Genomic DNA, 19,149 nt, shown 5'->3' with positions numbered 1-19,149 from the left:
CAAACATCACCAACATCATCATCATCAAATAACTCAGAGAATCCTACAACGTGAAATGCGATTAACAAATGAAAAAGGATGATTAAGGGAGCTTCCTTTAGCAAGAGGATCTAGAGTCTAGACTACCAACTCAGTGTTCTGCTTCATAATCTAGATGTCTAAGATAGCCACTAAGAATGTGGGAAGGGAAGATAAAGGTTTCAAAACAGGACAAAATGTAAAAAAGGAAATCGAGGCTCTCCAAGATCTTGCCTCTCTCAGAACATTCAGATCCCTTACTGAATGAAACACTATGACCACTAGACCGAACTGTGGAAGTCTCGTTGTGGAAAGCAAGCGGACAGGTAAGTCAAATTTACTGCCTACAAATGAAGACTCGCTGTCTTGATATCAACAAAGGAAGCTAAATACCATACACTCGGCCTACCTTATTCGCGGGTTCTATTTTTCCGGAGTTGGTCATAATATAAAAAAAATCCTCTAATCGCGGTTTTGCAGTAAAACCTCGCAGGCCAATGTTTTCAAACCCAATGTGTAAAGCAGAACAGCCCAACTTTAAAGATAACGCATGTAAAATATTCGGTGATAAACCTTTTGTATAGTCAATCTAATACAGTAATAATACTGAAATTATTAAAAGAAGAACATTCATATAATATGCTTAAGTAATATTTGATATGTAATATGTAATGCTGATGGAAAATAGAGCATGTGTAATATATAGAAATGACTTATAAAAGAAATCTCTCTCTCTCTCTCTCTCTCTCTCTCTCTCTCTCTCTCTCTCTCTCTCTCTCTCTCTCTCTCTCTCTCTCTCTCCTATGAGTCTTGAGTTTCAGGTGAAAGTTTGTTCAATGACTTTAATATAAACTAAAGTTATGTCCAAATCTTTTAAAGAAAGGGTTTCTTGATTTAATTAAAGTAAAGGATTTAAATACATTTTTCAAAATACATACTTTGGCTTCAACAAATTCGCTTTACATCTTAACTACAACAGTTCATGAAGGAAAGGAAATACAATCATGAAGTCTGGATGAAGGAGCTCAAATTTGTAGCATTATTAATTATATACTTGATATAAAATATTAGAGGTTAGTATTTTGCTGTTAAAAAAATTTATTCTAAGAAAATGAGCTAAAGTCAAGTGCTACCCTTGAATAAATCAATAGAGATTATACAGAACTAACCTCCAGTCATCCATACTGTAGATTTCCTCAAAACCAACGCTTTCATAGATGTTCTTCATGGGTGGGTTTGATCCACAAAACATAAAATCAATTCGAGGGTAGTAAGCCAGGAAGCCTAAACACATTTCTTCATTCGTAGTTAATCCACCCTGTAAATTTATAATACATAATCATTACTTTTAAAGGCTCATGTTTCATCATTCTTGTTATTGTATTATCAAAATAACAAATTTGGTGATAATTTGTATATTTCCTAGCATACAAACCTGGAGCTCTTTATAGGGGTACAGTATTACTTTTCAGCGATGGTGAAGACTAGCCAAGACAATTTTAGTGAGGGATAACTAACCCCATTTGCTAGTTAGTAGGTGGAGGGTGGGGTAGACCGGTTACCCCGCTCACTCACACCAGTCGGCTGAGTAACCACTTTTGCTTTCTGGCAGGACTTCTTGGGGAACAGGGTGTTGGGCAAATTTGTATAAATAGCTCCAGGTTTGTATACTAGGAAAAATACAAATCATCTCCAAAGTTGTTATATTTTCCAACGCAAATACAAACCCTTCGCTATTTATAGGGGTGACTTACTCTTAGGAGGGAGGAAGTCCCACCAACTGGCCATGGCTATGACCCGGGGTTCTCTCTATTTCGATCTGAGATCGAAGTAGTAGGAACCCTACCATCGCAAAAATCAAGTGCCGATACAGGGTAACACACTGATAGCGGCCTGCAGAAGCTTGCGTGTGACAGAGACTAGTGGCTTGTCTTTACATAGAAACTCAGGTACAAGCCTAGAGTTCTAAGACTTAGCCAATACCTCTTCTAAGACTTACCCAATACCCTCCCTCAAGAGGCATTGAGGACGTAACAAAGTATTACATAAAAATACTCAGGATGCACAAGGGAAATGAATCTTACCTGCAAAGAGGTGAGGTCAGCTGTGCTGAGGTCTTGAGTTGTTATTTTCCCCCCGGAGGGGAAGAAGGTGAAAGGAAGGAAGGAGCCAGTCAATCTTTCTCATTCCCCCAGACTAACCTGGGTAACCTCAGCCCTCAACCCCCTGCTACTTGTCCATCAAGGAGCTTGAGGCTTTAGACCACTTGTTGTGCGGCCACCACAGAACCACTGGATAAGGTCTCCATGTTCCTGTGGGATATGTCTAGCAGGTAGTGGGCAGTGAAGGTCGTTTGACGCTTTCACGTGTCCACTTGCAGTACCTGCACCACAGAGAAGTTTTTCTTAAACGCCAGGGACATTGCAATGCCCCTGATGTCATGAGCTCTGGGTCATTTGGACAGAGGAAGGTCTGGATAGAGAGCTCTCTCAATCACTTTTATGATCCAAGAGGAAATAGTATTCCTAGTGACCCTCCTCTTGACCTTCCCTGTGCTAACAAAAAGGGCTTGCACATGGGGGGCGAGCTGCCGCTGTTCTTTTCAAGTAACACCACAGACTCCTTACTGGACATAATAACAGTTGGTCTGGATCTTCAGTTACAGAACAAAGACTCTCTATCCAGAATGGGCCGAACCTGGAGTCCAGCACACCCGGATTTTGAGTCTTAGCAACGAACTCAGGGATGTAACTGAGGATTACTGGAGTGGAGTGGGAGATGTCAGCAGATAGACCATGCAGTTCACCGACTCTTTTGGCTGAGGCCAAAGCAAGCAGGAACATCGTCTTCCACGTGAGGTGGCGATCGGAAGCCTAGCGTAATGGTTCATAAGGGGGGCCCTTCAGAGACCAAAGGACTCAAACCACATTTCAAGGAGAAGGTCTAAGCTCTGACTGGGGACAAGTAAGCTCTTAACAACAAATGAGCAAAGAAAGTTCCAATGAGGAGGAAATATCTACTCATTTAGGTCTAAAGTCGAAACTCAAGGCTGACCGGTAGCCTATGACTGCCAAGACTGAGAGAAGCATTTCTCCCAGAAGGTATACAAGGAACTCCCCTATAGTTGGAACAGTGGCATCGAGGGGAGAGATACCCCTTCCACAACACCAACCGCAGAAAACTGACCACTTTGCCTGCTAGACTGCCTCTCTGGATCCCTCTGAGGTATCTAGCCATTATAAGTTGCGAAAAACCTCCCTGTGTGAGGAGGTGTTGGACAGTCATGCGTGACGCCGAAGCGAAGATACGGTTCTGTGGTAGATGTTGGCATATGGTTGCTTGAGCAGGTCATGTTTGGTTGCTTGAGTAGGTCATGCTGTAGAGGGAGTTCCCTCGAAATCTCTGTGGAGTTGCAGAAGGTCCAGGAACCACTCTGCATGATGTCATAGCGGAGCTATCAGAGTCCTTTGCAAGTTGTTGCTTGATCGTACCTGGTTGAGGCCTTTTCTCATCAGATAGAACGGGGGGAAACGCGTAAGCGTCCAGGTTTATCCACCGTTCTTAGAAAGCATCTTGCCAAAGAGCTTAAGGATTCGGGAATGGGTAGCAGTATAACGGGAGCCTGAAGTTCAGGGCCGTTGCAAACAGATCCACAGTCGAGGAACCCCACAAAGACAACTATCTGAGTCGCTCTGCTCAGCTTGTCTGCCAGCACATTCCGCTTGCCTGGAATGAAGCGAGCTGATAGGGTCACCGAGTTGTCTTCTGCCCATCTATGTATCTCTACTGCAAGATGGCATACCTGCTGCAAAAAGGTACTGCCTTGTTTGTTCAGATAAGCTACTACCGTGGTATTGTCGCTCATCAATACCACGGAGTGCCCCGCCAGGACCTGGTGGAACTGTTTGAGGGCCAGGAAGGCTGCCCTCACCTCAAAGAGATTTATGTGCTGGTACCTTTCTGATTCGGACCATTGGCCGGAGATGTAGTGGTGCAGCATGTGGGACCCCAACCCTTTATTGATGCATCTGAAAAGAGCATCAACTCCAGGGGAGGAATGAGAATATTGACCCCTTTGCAGAGATTCGGATTTACCAGCCATCATCGGAGATCCGACCGTTCCTCTAGTCCTATGCAGACTAGATGATCCCTGGGCCTCCAACAGCAGCAGCAGTCATCCGAAGAGTAGTCTCTATTAGTGAACTCCCTCGGAAAGGAGAAACACTCGCAGGAGAGACAAGCCTAGATTTTGATCTCCCCCCTGAAGGATGGTCAGCAAGGATGGAAATACAGTCTTCAGCAGCAGAAGAAGCAGGAACATCAGCCGGCAAGGCAGCAGAAGAGTCCTTCAACACCACAACGTCAACGAGGGCCAAAGGATCTACCTCCAAAGTTGACGAACATTGCAAACCAGCACCTCGGTGCAGCAGCTGCAGCTGCAGCTAAACCTGAAACACGAAAAAGTGATATGGACTCCCGGGAGGTAGAGGTAGGGCTGCTTCGCTAGGGGAAGTGACATCATCTCTCGAGGACCGAGTTAAGCGGCCTGCGCTACTGCTCGATGGTCCTCCGGAGGAGACCGAACAAACAGGAGCTTCAAAGGAAGGTCAGGAAGTGGAAGAAGAAGCCTTGGGTTTCTTCTGCTTCGAAGTAACCTTCGAAGGAGAAGAGTCCTGCTTAGAATTCTTTTTATGCCATCACCCAAACCTTTCCACCTGGGAGGCAAACCACTCCCGACACTCATTACACTTGACTCATCACACCGTTGGCCCCTGCAGACCAGGCAAAGGCTGAGGAGTCATGCCCTTGGCGAACATAAAGATATTGCAGGTGCGGACACTCAGGGCTAGGGCAGGTACACATGGCCACAGGAAGAAGCCAACACACATAAACACTGAAAAGATAAAGCAGGAAAAGATTAATGGCAGTCCAAAATTGCAAAGAAAGAGCGGCAACAACCGTTCTCCATCCGAGCCAAAAGCAAAGTGAAGCACAGTTACAGGTGTGTGAGTGAAGGGGGTAGCTAGCTACCCCCCTTACCCACCCATTAACAAGCGGGATGAGTAGTTAACCCTCGGTAAATTCTAATGGCTCGTCCTTTCAGCTTCGCCGAAAGTAATACCCCTATAAATAGCATAGGTTTGTACTGTATTCTATTCACGGAACAATACTCTATTCATAATTACTGTATCACATTTTGTCAAAAGATGGCCTAACTTGAAATGAGAAGTAATACAGTACTTACGTAAGTGGGTGTTTTGAGTTTGGTAGAGTCATAACCACATTCCATAATGATGTGGTCACCTGGCAGGATGTTCACTTCATTCTTCAAAACACGATTTTGTTGGAAATTGAAGTCATATGTCTTATCTGGAAAATGTGAAATCAAATTATCTCCCTGTTCACTAATAGAAAATACTGTATATATTGTAGATTTCTGCATATAAGACAATTATTAGATAAAACAAGGGCAAATTTTAATGAATTCATCTCATGCCTATTGTGTAAGATGAGTAATAAATTACAAAACCATATATTTATAGGCTGGCTTTTACAGCAACAGTTATCTTATGAAATACTGGTAATGCAAAGATTATGTTATTGCAAATGTTGTTTTACTTACTATATCCTTATAAATTCAAAATTCAAAATATAAGCGGAACTTTTGTGGGAAAATTAATAACAGAATTTTGATGATAAAATCTCTTGTTTCTATACACACCTAATGACCATATTGCTTCTTCTCCAGAAGCTTGGTTTAAATGATATTTACCCCCCAAAAAATTTTCAAATTTGAAAAGTAGCCCCATTTTCTTTCCCTTTAATAAACACACCCTTAGTAAATGCAAAAAACATTATAGCAATAATTGCTGTTACTCTGATGTGTTTTAAATATTAGAAACGACCAATTTTCAATTTAAAACCCCAAAACAGGTTAAAGTTGGATGAATTTTGAAATTTCCTAAGTTTACCTTCCTCTCATACGGATCTAATGTTTCTTATAATTCTATTTTGTGTTTTGAGTCTCGAAGAACGATCTTAGGCAAGTCTATACTTGTGCATTAGTCAACATTTGAAGAACAGTTATCAAAGAGAAATAAAAACTGTTAATTATTCTAGGCCAGACTCACCCACCAAGGGGACCTACACGTGACAAACATCATTCTGTAACTTGAGGTGTTGGTCCTAAGACAAGTTACTAGATATAATTTATAATTGAGGCTAAAGGGTCATTGGTCAGTCAAGATCAGAACCAACAATAGAAGCAAAGTTTGATATAATTCTTATGACATGTAGACCACATCAGCTACTAGAATTCTACATGTAAGGAGACACAACACCCAATCTCCACTTTCCCTTCTACATTCTGCGAGTCATCTAATGCCTATTCAAATCCTCACTTATATTTACTACAGAGGGACTACCTAGAGGGATGAAGAAGGGAGAAATAGAGATCAAGGAAATAAGTTTACTTTAAAACATCTAGTGAGGACCAACTTATGGGTCATATCCACCAACGACAAAATGCCAAGTCTTGAGGTGTTGGTAGTCAAAGCTCAACAAAGGAATCTTATCCCTACCTTCCAGAATTCTGGGAAGTTCCACACCATTCCGAATATGGCGCAGTCTCAAGGAGCTTCCAAGGAGGTGGGAATGCAACATTCCATGGAATACATTCAAACCTCCTGGAGGCAAAAACTGTTGGCAAAAATCATTAAGCACTGATCAGAATCTTGAACAAAATTTCCGTTTGTAAGATATCAAGAACTCTATCATTCAATAATGCAGTGATGCTTATGTACCATTAGTAATATATAGTACAGTACTTACCTCAGTGCATTCACTAGCACAATGACCAACAGTGAGCCATTTTTGTCCTGGGGGGACAATCAAGGTAGGAGACACATTATGGCCCAGAGCAACGTTGCCCGCATCGTACTTGCGTACTTTTTCAGTGTAAAACACCCTCAGCCCGGAATTATCCACAACATCTGTAAAATGTTTCAGCACAGTACAGTATATATACTAGTTCTTGTGAAGAACCTTTTCCCATGAAAAACGAATTATGTTATTGTTAATTACTGCTTATTGTAGCTGAAATTCCAAGCAGTAATTTTCTTATCCAGTGATGAATTATTTGCAGTCATAATACTAAGTGCAGTTGCATTACAATTACCTTTTATCACTTGGATAGTTTTGCTATAAAGTATATATAGAATATAACATCCAAATATTCAAATACTGTACAATATTCATGTTATATTATGTTGGTCTATTAAGAGCATGGGTTCTCAATATAGCAAGCCTTATACTGAACTTCACTGTTTTACATAATCAATAAAGGAACACATGCCACCTTGCTATTCTATCTTACGTGCTCAACCAATTTTCTACTAAATAAAAATTGAAAACTATTTCTCTGGTTTAAGCTATATTTTGTTAAGCATTACAATCATCAAAGCAAACATTATTTTGAAAAAGATAAGAGATTATAATGCACCAGGATTTAACCTTAGCCATGAAAGACATGGAAAACACTGCCTCCTCGACCTGACAAACAGGGTCATTAGAGTTCGTTTCAGAACAACAATTCGGTAGTTTAACCAGTTCACCGACTTAAACCTGTAAGCTCATAAGGTTTGAGAAAAGAGTTTATTCGTTTAAATATAAAACCTGGATATTCCTGAAAATTTTCAACTCTTCAAATATTTGAGGATACAAAAATGTAGATATATATTTCAACATGATTTTCTTTTTCACCTTCAGTTCAAAAAATTTATACTGGATATTGTTTTTAATCTAAACATTCACACACAGTTCGCCACATCAAATATGTGAATACATTCTCAGTGTACAAAATTAGCTCATGTGTGCTATCTATAAAATGTATTTCCTTTGGTATGATGAGATCCACAGTCCGATACAAGCTCGACAGGTTTCAAGTTGTTTAGGATTATTAAAGTATTCTGAAAGGTCTGCCTTTTATCACAGATGGATTTAAGTGTTAATAAAATTTCCCCTACAAGAAGGGCTGGAAATTTTTATCCAAAGCAATTGCACAATACTTTGAGAACAAAAACCTGCTTAGGTTTTATAAGTATATGACCAAGCCAATTATATCACTTTTAATTTAATCATGCTGGAATAAAATAGTGTTTTGTATCTAAGAAAGCTTAGTGGATTGTATCTTATAAAACATACTGTTATTTCTGGGTCGACCTGTGGCGGCCGGTGAAAAGGGTCCTTCTAATATACACTTTTCTGATAAAACCTTCCAATTATACCAGAGAAAGATAAAAGCATGGAATGCAGAGGTTACTACCCTCGCGCGAGCACCTTGTGGGTGTCGTGTATAAAGCAAAGGCGCGTGAAAACCACTATTCACAGGCTGTCTTCCATTTAGCTAATTCCTTCGTCAAAGGGATGGGCCGATACAGAGGCACCAGCTATGCCATAAAAATGCTTTGATCCATTATTATCTTACTTACAGATATTGACAGCAGCCCCCTACACTCAGTAGGGAGTATAAGGGAAGTTTATTCTTCAGAGTACTGTATGTACAGTATATAGAAAAGAGTGAGTACATCCGTCCCTGGTATCCAATGTATCGCAAAACATTATGAATGTGGATTATTGTCTGTTATCAGTGTGTAGTAGTCTGTGATGCTGCTCTGTATTCATATTATCTTGCCTTTTAACTAGAAGTAAGCTACTGTGTTGTTATATGAGTGAGATGAAGGAAAAGAATTAGCTTATGATATGTTAGTGTCCTGCAATCAAGGAAAAAACTGTAATGAGGTGTTGTATTAACCCTTTTACCCCCAAAGGATGTACTGGTACGTTTCACAAAACCCATCCCTTTACCCCCATGGACGTACCGGTACGTCCTAGCAAAAAAATGCTATAATTTTTTTTTCATATTTCTTATAATTATTTGAAAAAATTCAGGCATTTTCCAAGAGAATGAGACCAACCTGACCTCTCTATGACCAAAATTAAGGCTGTTAGAGCAATTTAAAAAAAAATATACTGCAAAATGTGCTGGGAAAAAAATAACCCCTTGGGGGTTAAGGGTTGGAAATTTCCAAAGAACCTGGGGGTAAAAGGGTTAAGTAAAGTGCAATACTTTACATGCTGTCCCTTCAATGTGATGTCAACACTTCTGAAAGCTTACAGAAACTTCGGTGTAAGAGTGAATTGTATGATGTTTTGATTGTAAGTAAGGATGGAAGACAGACACTAGCCCACAGCTGATACTGTCTACTGTCTTACACCAGTCTTTATTCATTTGCTCAGATCAATTTTATATTTTGAAAGAAAGACAACACAACAGAAAAGCTTCCTTACCCTGCCTTAGGTTGGGATTATCGTAATGTATCTCCATCATAAAATACGTGAATCCTCCATGTTCCTCTCCAATGGGAAAACCAACATGTTCTGGATACATCTCGCCTGAGAATTATGATAAATGTTCACTACAGTGGTAAAGAGTTTTCATTATTATAAATGTATAAAGACATAATACAGTAATAACTGTACAGAAAAAAATCTTATATATATATATATATTACATAATGAAAATTTAGATTATAAAGTATATGCAAATAGGTTATACACAGTACATGAAAATACAGTAATCCAATGGTTAATATATTCCTACAGTTAGCTGTTAGGGTTAAAACGCATTGCATTGCTACAGAATGTGAAACTCTTGATTTTCTCTAGTATTTTTTGTTCTTCTTTAAATGTGTTGTCATCACATAAGAATGGAGGATTCAAAGACACTTCTTACAGTGGCAGAGTTTTCAATTGAGCAGCAACAGTTTGGTTTGCATAATGCCTCTCATCTTTGCATTAAATTCGTACTTTTTGATTAACATCAACACCAACAATAACCTTGGCCATGGCATCAGCATAGAAACCTTGAGTACCCCATATGGAAAATTGCATTGCAGTATATGTGATATCCCAAAATAGCTTTTCAACATTTGCCACAAAAAAAAAACTAAATAATTCCAGTTATCTTTTCTCTCAATAGGCTTATGCCTCAAGGCCAGAATTGAGACAATATAGCAGCTAATAGAAATAACCATGGAGTGGGTAAGACACTATTCTTTCTCCTTCAGTCTCGACGTCAAAACAAATCCCATCCCCTCTTTTCATCACTAATCTGTGGGTAAAGGGGTGGCCATATATATAAACAGGAATGTATACAAATAAATTTTTACCATCAAAATTCCATTTAGTTCTATGAACCTTCCCTGGTATTCATATTGCTCATTCCCTCATTATGATGGAGATGGGCCAGTGAAGGAAAGATGGGCCATTAACGGACCTAAAACAACCTACTACTTCAATACCCTCGAATAATTTCTTAGTCTAGTATCTTAGTAACTAACAACTTCAAACTAAAGTTTGTGATACCTTGATTCCCCAGAATCTATTCTTAAAGTTAGCAATGACTTCATTCCCTAGATTCTTATAAAGGCTTATTTATGTATTACATAATCATTTATTTATATAATTTTCCAACACTGTGTTCCAAATGAAAAATTTAATCCAAATACTAAAAACTAATTGAAATTTACTCAATAAATAAACAAACTTTTATTTGACTTCATCACTAGCAGCTCCTACAGCACCTCAAGCCTGACAATTTTGATAAATAAACCAGGTTTCTTTTCAGATAATGGTAGGCGAGTAACAACTTGGTACGCCACTGAGGTACTGCTAAAACCCTCTCTAAAGAAATACTGACAAACATTAACCTGTAGCTGCATTTCTAATATGAACTATTAATATTCAAGTCATTATCAGATTTAGATGCAAAACCCTGTAAGCCTCCCTGATCAAACCTTCTATAAGACAGGACATTTTTGGACAGAACACCATTTGAAATCCTAATACTATAAAGAAAAATGGAGGCACCAGATTCATGCCGCTGTTTGTAGAAACCCTTAACTTGATTTTATAACCCATCTATTCAGGGCAAACAATAGAAAGGTGCACAGGCCCAGATTTGACAATTTCTGCAAGCCACAGATTGTCCACACATTTTGTTTCTTTCCAACTTATTCTTTGCATATACAAACTTCATGCTTAACAAAATATATATAACATGTACTAGGCGCTAGTTGGTTTTCTAGAAGAAGCATATTTAATTATAGTTTTAGTCGCTGGAACAACTGGCTCCTGAAATCTTAACCTGGAAACTAGATGGCCTTCGAGTTATTAGGTGTTGGTAGCACTGTATCTAGCATAAATCTGATTCATTATATGTATATCTATTGTATACATTACAGCATTCAGTTACAATATTTACACTTCTTTTAAAGAAATAAAGTGACATGATTACCTTCAGAACCAATTGCCCAGGCTATAAGTGGAATGGAACAGTACTTCCACGAGGGAGGCATATTTTTGGTGTGACACTGGGCTCCATCAATATCCAGGAAGGATGCCATGATCTCAGAATCAGGTAAATGGCATTCATACAGGACCATATGATGAACATGTTCGATATTCTCCTTTTGTATCAGTGGAACAAACTGGTGATGAAATACATTCAATTAGATAGTGTTTATAACAAAAAAGTTCAGGATAAGAAAAATGTTATTTTCATTAGTAAAATAAATTTTTGAATATACTTACCCGATAATCATGTAGCTGTCAACTCCGTTGCCCGACAGAATTCTACGGGAGGGATACGCCAGCTATCACTATACTAGAAGGGGGTGTACTCACAAGCGCCACCTGTGGCCAGGTACTACAGTACTTGTTGTTGTCGCCACCTCACTTTTTCCTCGGTCCACTGGTTCTCTATGGGGAGGAAGGGTGGGTCAATTAAATCATGATTATCGGGTAAGTATATTCAAAAATTTATTTTACTAATGAAAATAACATTTTTCAATATTAAACTTACCCGATAATCATGTAGCTGATTCACACCCAGGGGGGTGGGTGAAAAACCAATGTACAAGACTAAAGGATAGCTAAGTATCCCGTATTTCATATAATCAGTTATCCACAATAACAATGAAATAATAAGTACCTGGTAAGGAAGTCGACTTGAACCGTTACTCTGCCTTTAATAAGATCGTCTTCCTTACTGAGCGCAGCGTTCCTCTTGGAAGGCTGAATCAACTCAAAGGTGCTAAAGTATCAAGGGCTGCAACCCATACTAAAGGACCTCATCACAACCTTTAACCTCGGCGCTTCTCAAGAAAGAATTGACCACCCGCCAAATCAACAAGGATGTGGAAGGCTTCTTAGCCGACCGTACAACCCATAAAAAGTATTCAAGAGAAAGGTTAAAAGGTTATGGGATTATGGGAATGTAGTGGCTGAGCCCTCGCCTACTACTGCATTCGTTGCTACGAATGGTCCCAGGGTGTAGCAGTACTCGTAAAGAGACTGGACATCTTTGAGATAGAATGATGCGAACACTGACTTGCTTCTCCAATAGGTTGCATCCATAACACTCTGCAGAGAATGGCTCTGTTTGAAGGCCACAGAAGTAGCCACAGCTCCCACTTCATGTGTCCTTACCTTCAGCAAAGCAAGGTCTTCTTCCTTCAGATGAGAATGTGTTTCTCTAATCAGAAGCCTGAATAGTAAGAAACTGAGTTCTTAGAACTTGGAAAAGAAGGTTTCTTGATAGCACACTATAAGGCTTCTGATAGTCCTCGTAAAGGTTAAGACCTTTTTAGAAAGTACCTAAGAGCTCTAACTGGGCAAAGTACTCTCTCCAGTTCATTCCCCACCAAGTTGGACAGGCTTGGGATCTCGAACGACTTAGGCCAAGGACGTGAAGGAAGCTCGTTTAGCAAAAACCGAGCTGCAAGGAACATGTAGCCGTTTCAGATGTGAAAACAATGATCCTGCTGAAGGCGTGGATCTCACTTACTCTTTTAGCTGTTGTCAAGCACACGAGGAAAAGAGTTTTTAACGTGAGGTCCTAAAAAGAGGCTGATTGGAGAGGTTCAAATCTTGATGGCATAAGGAACCTTAGGACCACGTCTAGATTCCAGCCTGGAGTGGACAACCGACGTTCCTTTGAGGTCTCAAAAGACCTAGGGAGGTCCTGTAGATCTTTGTTGGTGGAAAGATCCAAGCCTCTGTGGCGGAAAACCGCTGCCAACATACTTCTGTAACCCTTGATCGTAGGAGCTGAAAGGGATCTTACTTTCCTTAGATATAACAGGAAGTCAGCAATCTGGGTTACAGTGGTACTGGTTGAGGAAACTGCATTGGTCTTGTACCAGCTACGGAAGACTTCCCCTTGAGACTGATAGATTCCGAGAGTGGATGTTCTCCTTGCTTTGGCAATCGCTCTGGCTGCCTCCTTCGAAAAGTCCCTAGCTCTTGAGAGTCTTTCGAAAGTCTGAAGGCAGTCAGACGAAGAGCGTGGAGGATTGGGTGTACCTTCTTTACGTGAGGTAGACGTAGAAGGTTCACTCCTAGAGGAAGAGTCCTGGGAATGTTGACCAGCCATTGCAGTACCTCTAAGAACCATTCTCTCGCGGGCCAGAGCGGAGCCAACCAACGTCAGCCGTGTCCCTTGCGAGAGGAGAACTTCTGAAGTACCCTGTTGACAATCTTGAACGGCGGGAATGCATACAGGTCGAGATGGAACCAACCCAGCAGAAAAGCATCCACGTGAACTGCTGCTGGGTCTGGAATCGGAGAACAATACAACAGGAGTCTCTAGGTTATCGAGGTAGCGAACAGATCTATGGTTGGCTGACCCCACAGGGCCCAAAGTCTGCTGCAAACATTCTTGTGAAGGGTCCACTCTGTGGGGATGATCTGACCCTTGCGGCTGAGGTGATCTGCCATGACATTCATACCGCCCTGAATGAACCTCGTTACCAGCGTGAGCTTTCGATCTTTAGACCAGATGAGGAGGTCCCTTGCGATCTAGAACAACTTCCACGAAAGAGTCCCTCCCTGCTTGAAGATGTAAGCCAGGGCTGTGGTGTTGTCAGAGTCCACCTCCACCACTTTGTTAAGCTGGAAGGACTTGAAGTTTATCAAGGCCAGAATAACCGCCAACAACTCCTTGCAATTGATGTGAAGTGTCCTTTGCTCCTGATTCCATGTTCCCGAGCATTCTTATCCGTCCAAAGTCGCACCCCAGCCCGTGTCTGATGCGTCCGAGAGGAGACGGCGGTCGGGTTTCTGAACAGCCAAAGGTAGACTTCCTTGAGAAGAAAGCTGTTCTTACACCACGCGAGAGAAAACCTTCTCTCTTCGGAAACAGGAACTGAGACCGTCTCTAGCGTCATGTCCTTTATCCAGTGAGCAGCTAGATGATACTGAAGGGGGGGGAGGTGGAGTCTCCCTAACACGATGAACAGGGCCAGCGATGAAAGTGTCCCTGTTAGACTCATCCACTACCTGACTGAGCATCGGTTCCTTCTCAGCATGCTCTGGATGCATTCTACGGCTTGGAAGATCCTTGGGGCCGACGGAAAAGCCCGAAAAGCTCGACTCTGAAGATCCATACCCAGGGAGACAATGGTCTGGGATGGGACGAGCTGAGACTCCTCAAAATTGACCAGGAGGCCCAGTTCCTTGGTCAGATCCATAGTCCATTGAGAATCTCCAGACAGCGACGACTTGTGGGAGCTCTTAAAAGCCAGTCGTCTGACGGAGCCGGACACAAGATCATGGTACTGCTGCACAGTCTGTGAACTGTCAACCATGGGGAAGCGAGGAAGTACAGTGACAACCCGAAGCTGTCTAGACTGTCTGGGTCGTACAGACAACTCCTTATCGGGTTGCTGAGGTTGCCGTACTGCGTCACAACAAGTCACTCCTGCTGGTTGTTGAACGTCTTCCCAGTGACACACTGACTCCGTAAACAAAAAATCCTCTAACAAGGACTAAGTTTGGACTGCATGTCTTGCAACACAGCTCAAGGACTATGGGAGCAGGTGTGGTAACAGACGGGATTAGCGACTGAAGTGGGACCATTACCTTCCCTGGAAGCATGTTATGCTTAAATAAAAGTCCATAGGAGGCTACGCAGCTAAAGGCTCCTCTCCAAATGACAGAGTCCTCAAGGGAATATCAGAAGGAGGGAGAAAAGCACTTTCTCATCTACAGGGACCATATCCGAGAAAAGCTAAGTTCTCTCAGTGAGGGTTACACTGTGCAAACGCAGCAGACTAGATGGCAACGTTAAGAAACTGCTTGACAGTCTAGTGAGTTGGCAACAACCAAAGATGTGTGACTGAGAAGCACGCGGTAAGGTATGCAGAGCCTGTTGTATGCAGAGCATGCTGTAAGCAGAGCATGCTGTATGCAGAGCATGCTGTATGTAGAACATGCTGTAAGGTAAGCAGAGCGTGTTGCATGGCGTGTAACATTTCTCAGAAATTCCATGACCAGTGCTAGAGTGAGTAATATCGCATTACCGTCCATTGAAAGTGCACGTGCCGAGGGAATTGATTAGACTGTTTTGTTGATGAATTTGATAGCCGGCATGATAATCGTAGAATTAAGCTACACTAAATGTACTATAATCTACTTCACCTCCGGAAAGGGAAACTCGCCCTGTTGGCAACACTGCATTACTACATGCATGCTTGCAAGGGGTTTAATATCAACATAATATTACCTTACATTCATAACTCATGATTTTTGCCATATTTTGCGATTTGTTAAAAATATATTGCAAGGAATACAAATATATTTTTAAATAAGTAATACAAATAACCTCCATTATCATAATGTTTGAAAATGGAGGTAAGGTATGCTGAACAGCAGAGTCAGAACGAGCTGGAACAACAATAGTTGTGGTTTCCTCTTCAAGACTCTGTTGAGGGAACACCTGAGGCTCAGTCTGCAAAGGCTGATCAAAAGAAGTAGCAGAAGGTAGGCGCATGGGTGGAGGAGGCTGACTCCTGGCATGAGTGGCTGAACTCAAGGGTTGCGCTTGCTGAGTGGTTGGCGGATGCGCAGTAGCAAGTTCCTGAGGAACGAGTTGAGGTTCCTGCGGTGTGAGCTGAGAGCGATGAGGTAGTGGCTGCGCAGAACGCAGTAAATGTCTCGCAAGTTGAGGCTCCTGAGGCGCAAGGCTAAGGTGTTGAGGTGCTTGCCTTGAGGAGGGTTGAGCTCGCTGCAGCGAGAGCTGAGGAGACTGACTCATGGATGGGAGAGGTTGTTGTACCTCAAGCGAGTGTTGCCTCACTGGTGGAACAGCAAGTGGAAGCGGAGGAAGAGAGGTATAAGCCTCCTGTTCCCATTGCTGAGGTTGCCTTAAGGAAGGCGGAGGGAGCTGCACACCACTGGAAACAGTAAACTCAGAACGTGGCTCAACATCGTACGCCTGGCAGGCAGTACTGCGGTCAGGCGGAGCGAGCGCAGGAGGAGGCGCAACCTTCTCAGCCTGACACTCACGCATCAAGACCGTAAGTTGTGACTGCATGGACTGCAGTAGAGTCAACTCGGGGTCGGCAGACACTAAGGTCTGCTGAGGTAAAGCCTTAACAGCAGAGATCTGTTGCGGCAGAACCTTACTCCTCTTAGGCGGAGTGCATTCAACTGATGACTGCGGCGAGTCAGAGCTAACCCAATGACTGCATCCGGGTTGTTGAACTCTAACTTCGTACGTCTGGCATAGGTCTGGACTTTACGTTTAAGAGGTCTTGAGACCTGAGACCAGCGTTTTCTCCCCGAAATTTCTTCTGCAGACGAGCAAAATAAGGGCTCAATCGTCTGCGGGTGGGAGTGACGGTCTCTGTAAGACACGCCCGCAACCACCGAGGATACTTCTGTGCGCCGATCAAGGCCTGCCGAACCCTTTTGCCCTTCGACATTGCTTCTCCCCTGGGCTTGGGAGCTTGCAAGAGGTCCCGGACTGGGAGGACGACTGGCACGCACAGAAGTACCCTCACGCACAACACTGACACACTTTGCGCTAATCACTTATCACTTTGATTTTCTGTTTGCACTTATTTCACTGAACTCGAAACTTTAAGTGGTTTGTACCTGAAACACGCAATTCTATCCTTTCTCAAAAGTTAGTAATTGCGAAAACAGAATTACAATGTAACAGAAAAATCTAATGAAAGATAAATAATTCAGTGGCTGGAAAGAGACTAAACACTAGATCACTCTAGAAACGTTTACCTTCTTCCCCTAAAGAGACTAGGGAGAAGAGCAAAAACGATAACAACGTTACTCGCTTGAATGAAACGTTTATCCTCCTCTTTCTCCCTCCGTCTCTATCTCTCTCTCTCTCTCTCTCTCTCTTGACTTAGAACCTGAGAGAAGAGCCCAATCATATATATCGTTAAAACATATTATTGTTAAAGGAAAAAACTGAAATATTTCCCAAAATGAAAAGTTCCTTTATTAGAATTAAAACCATTAAGTTAAGAAAGAATGAACAAAACGCTAGACACGGTTACTCTTACTGCAACGTGACACCGTGAAAATTCTTTCTCTATCGTAACGATAGAGCGCAAGTTGAACGTTCTGAACGTCAACAACTGCAGAGACAAAACAAAACGTTAGTTCAACTTTGAAAACAGTACGAGACTATCAAAGAAATTCTTTCAAAGACATTAAAATAGCATAATATGTTAACAGGTAAAACCGAAATGACGGGCTCAATGTTAATTAACTTCGGTACCAAGAAAAGACCGCCTACTATTAGGAAAGGTCGAATATAAACAAATATAAAAATTAATTTTAATAAGTTTATAATAAAAGTAAGTTAATCGAAGAGGCCTATAAAAGGCGGAGAGATATAAAATAAATCTATAACAAAACTAAGAAAGAGAGTCTATACTCTCTTAGACACCAACACTTCCGTCTAAGGGAAGGGTCGGCCATTTAAAGGTGAAAGAGAGTTCATACTCTCTTCGTCACCATAAAAATTAAATTAATTCCAAACGCTAGCTAAGCTAACATAGAAGTTTCCAGTATAGCGAATAGCTGCAAATTTAGAGAAATACTTCACCAAACCGTGAACAATACTCCAAAATCATAAGCGTATCCAAGAACGTCTAGCCGGAAGCACGACAGAGGAAAAAGTGAGGTGGCGACAACAACAAGTACTGTAGTACCTGGCCACAGGTGGCGCTTGTGAGTACACCCCCTTCTAGTATAGTGATAGCTGGCGTATCCCTCCCGTAGAATTCTGTCGGGCAACGGAGTTGACAGCTACATGATTATCGGGTAAGTTTAATATTGAAAAATTTTTTTATTACATTTAAAAGAAAGCTCTGGATGATAGGAGGATAGATGTGAGAGAGGCAAGAGAGCGTGCTAGAAATAGGAATGAATAGCGAGCGATTGTGACGCAGTTCCGGTAGGCCCTGCTGCTGCCTCCGATGCCTTAGATGACCGCGGAGGTAGCAGCAGTAGGGGATTCAGCATTATGAAGCTTCATCTGTGGTGGATAATGTGGGAGGTTGGGCTGTGACACCCTAGCAGTACCAGCCGAACTCAGTTGAGTCCCTCGTCAGGCTGGGAGGAGCGTAGAGAGGACAGGTCCCCTTTCTTTTTATTTGTCTGATGTTGGCTACCCCACAAAATTGGGGAAAGTGCCTTGGTATATGTATGTATGTATGTACATTTAAAAATGAAGCTTGCATGGTGCAACTACAAGAATCTATATTGTGATTAAAGTACTCAAATGTTATAACATCATCCACACTCAGAAAAGCAAAATGGAAAGTAGTCATATAGTTGGAATGCACATTACATATATTGATTAATGGATGATTAGGAAGGAATTGAGAACAGAACGTAATTTCTCCCAGCGAATGATTTAGCATTACTGCATTTCTGATGATGACTGTATCCTTGCCTCAGTATCATACCTTAACATACCTGTATGTATACTAAAATAAAATAAAAATAATCAAAAGTGGAAAACATTATTAACATTCATGACTATCATTAGATTTTATTAATAGTGTTATTATTATCCTCTAGACTGTATTACATTATTTTGCTCATTTCTATGTACGGCGGTTACAAATGGTGAAATATGTAATGTTGTTCCCATAGATTTTCACAGATATCCAGTTTATTATTGTAACAAAGTAAATACTAAATATCAAAATAAAACACCTATCACCTTAGTATAACCATCAACAACCCAAACCCAAT

At 41.4% G+C, this 19,149-nt stretch overlaps 1 protein-coding gene across 2 annotated transcripts in view; it reads right to left on the bottom strand.

The window, feature by feature from the left end:
* Positions 1 to 19,149, bottom strand: part of LOC137628726 (DBH-like monooxygenase protein 1) — a 76,691-nt gene that overhangs the window by 30,094 nt on the left and 27,448 nt on the right. For both annotated transcript variants that reach the window (XM_068359899.1, XM_068359898.1), the window contains exons 8-13: positions 11,375 to 11,567; positions 9,367 to 9,471; positions 6,850 to 7,010; positions 6,600 to 6,717; positions 5,264 to 5,388; positions 1,188 to 1,336 (exon numbers count right to left, since the gene is read on the bottom strand). In XM_068359899.1, the coding sequence (XP_068216000.1) occupies positions 1,188 to 1,336; positions 5,264 to 5,388; positions 6,600 to 6,717; positions 6,850 to 7,010; positions 9,367 to 9,471; positions 11,375 to 11,567 (851 nt within the window). The remainder of the gene's footprint in view (positions 1 to 1,187; positions 1,337 to 5,263; positions 5,389 to 6,599; positions 6,718 to 6,849; positions 7,011 to 9,366; positions 9,472 to 11,374; positions 11,568 to 19,149) is intronic.

Source organism: Palaemon carinicauda, chromosome 36 (genome assembly GCF_036898095.1).
Source record: "Palaemon carinicauda isolate YSFRI2023 chromosome 36, ASM3689809v2, whole genome shotgun sequence".
Taxonomy (NCBI): Eukaryota; Metazoa; Arthropoda; class Malacostraca; order Decapoda; family Palaemonidae; genus Palaemon; species Palaemon carinicauda.
This window is presented reverse-complemented; position numbering and strand designations above follow the sequence as displayed.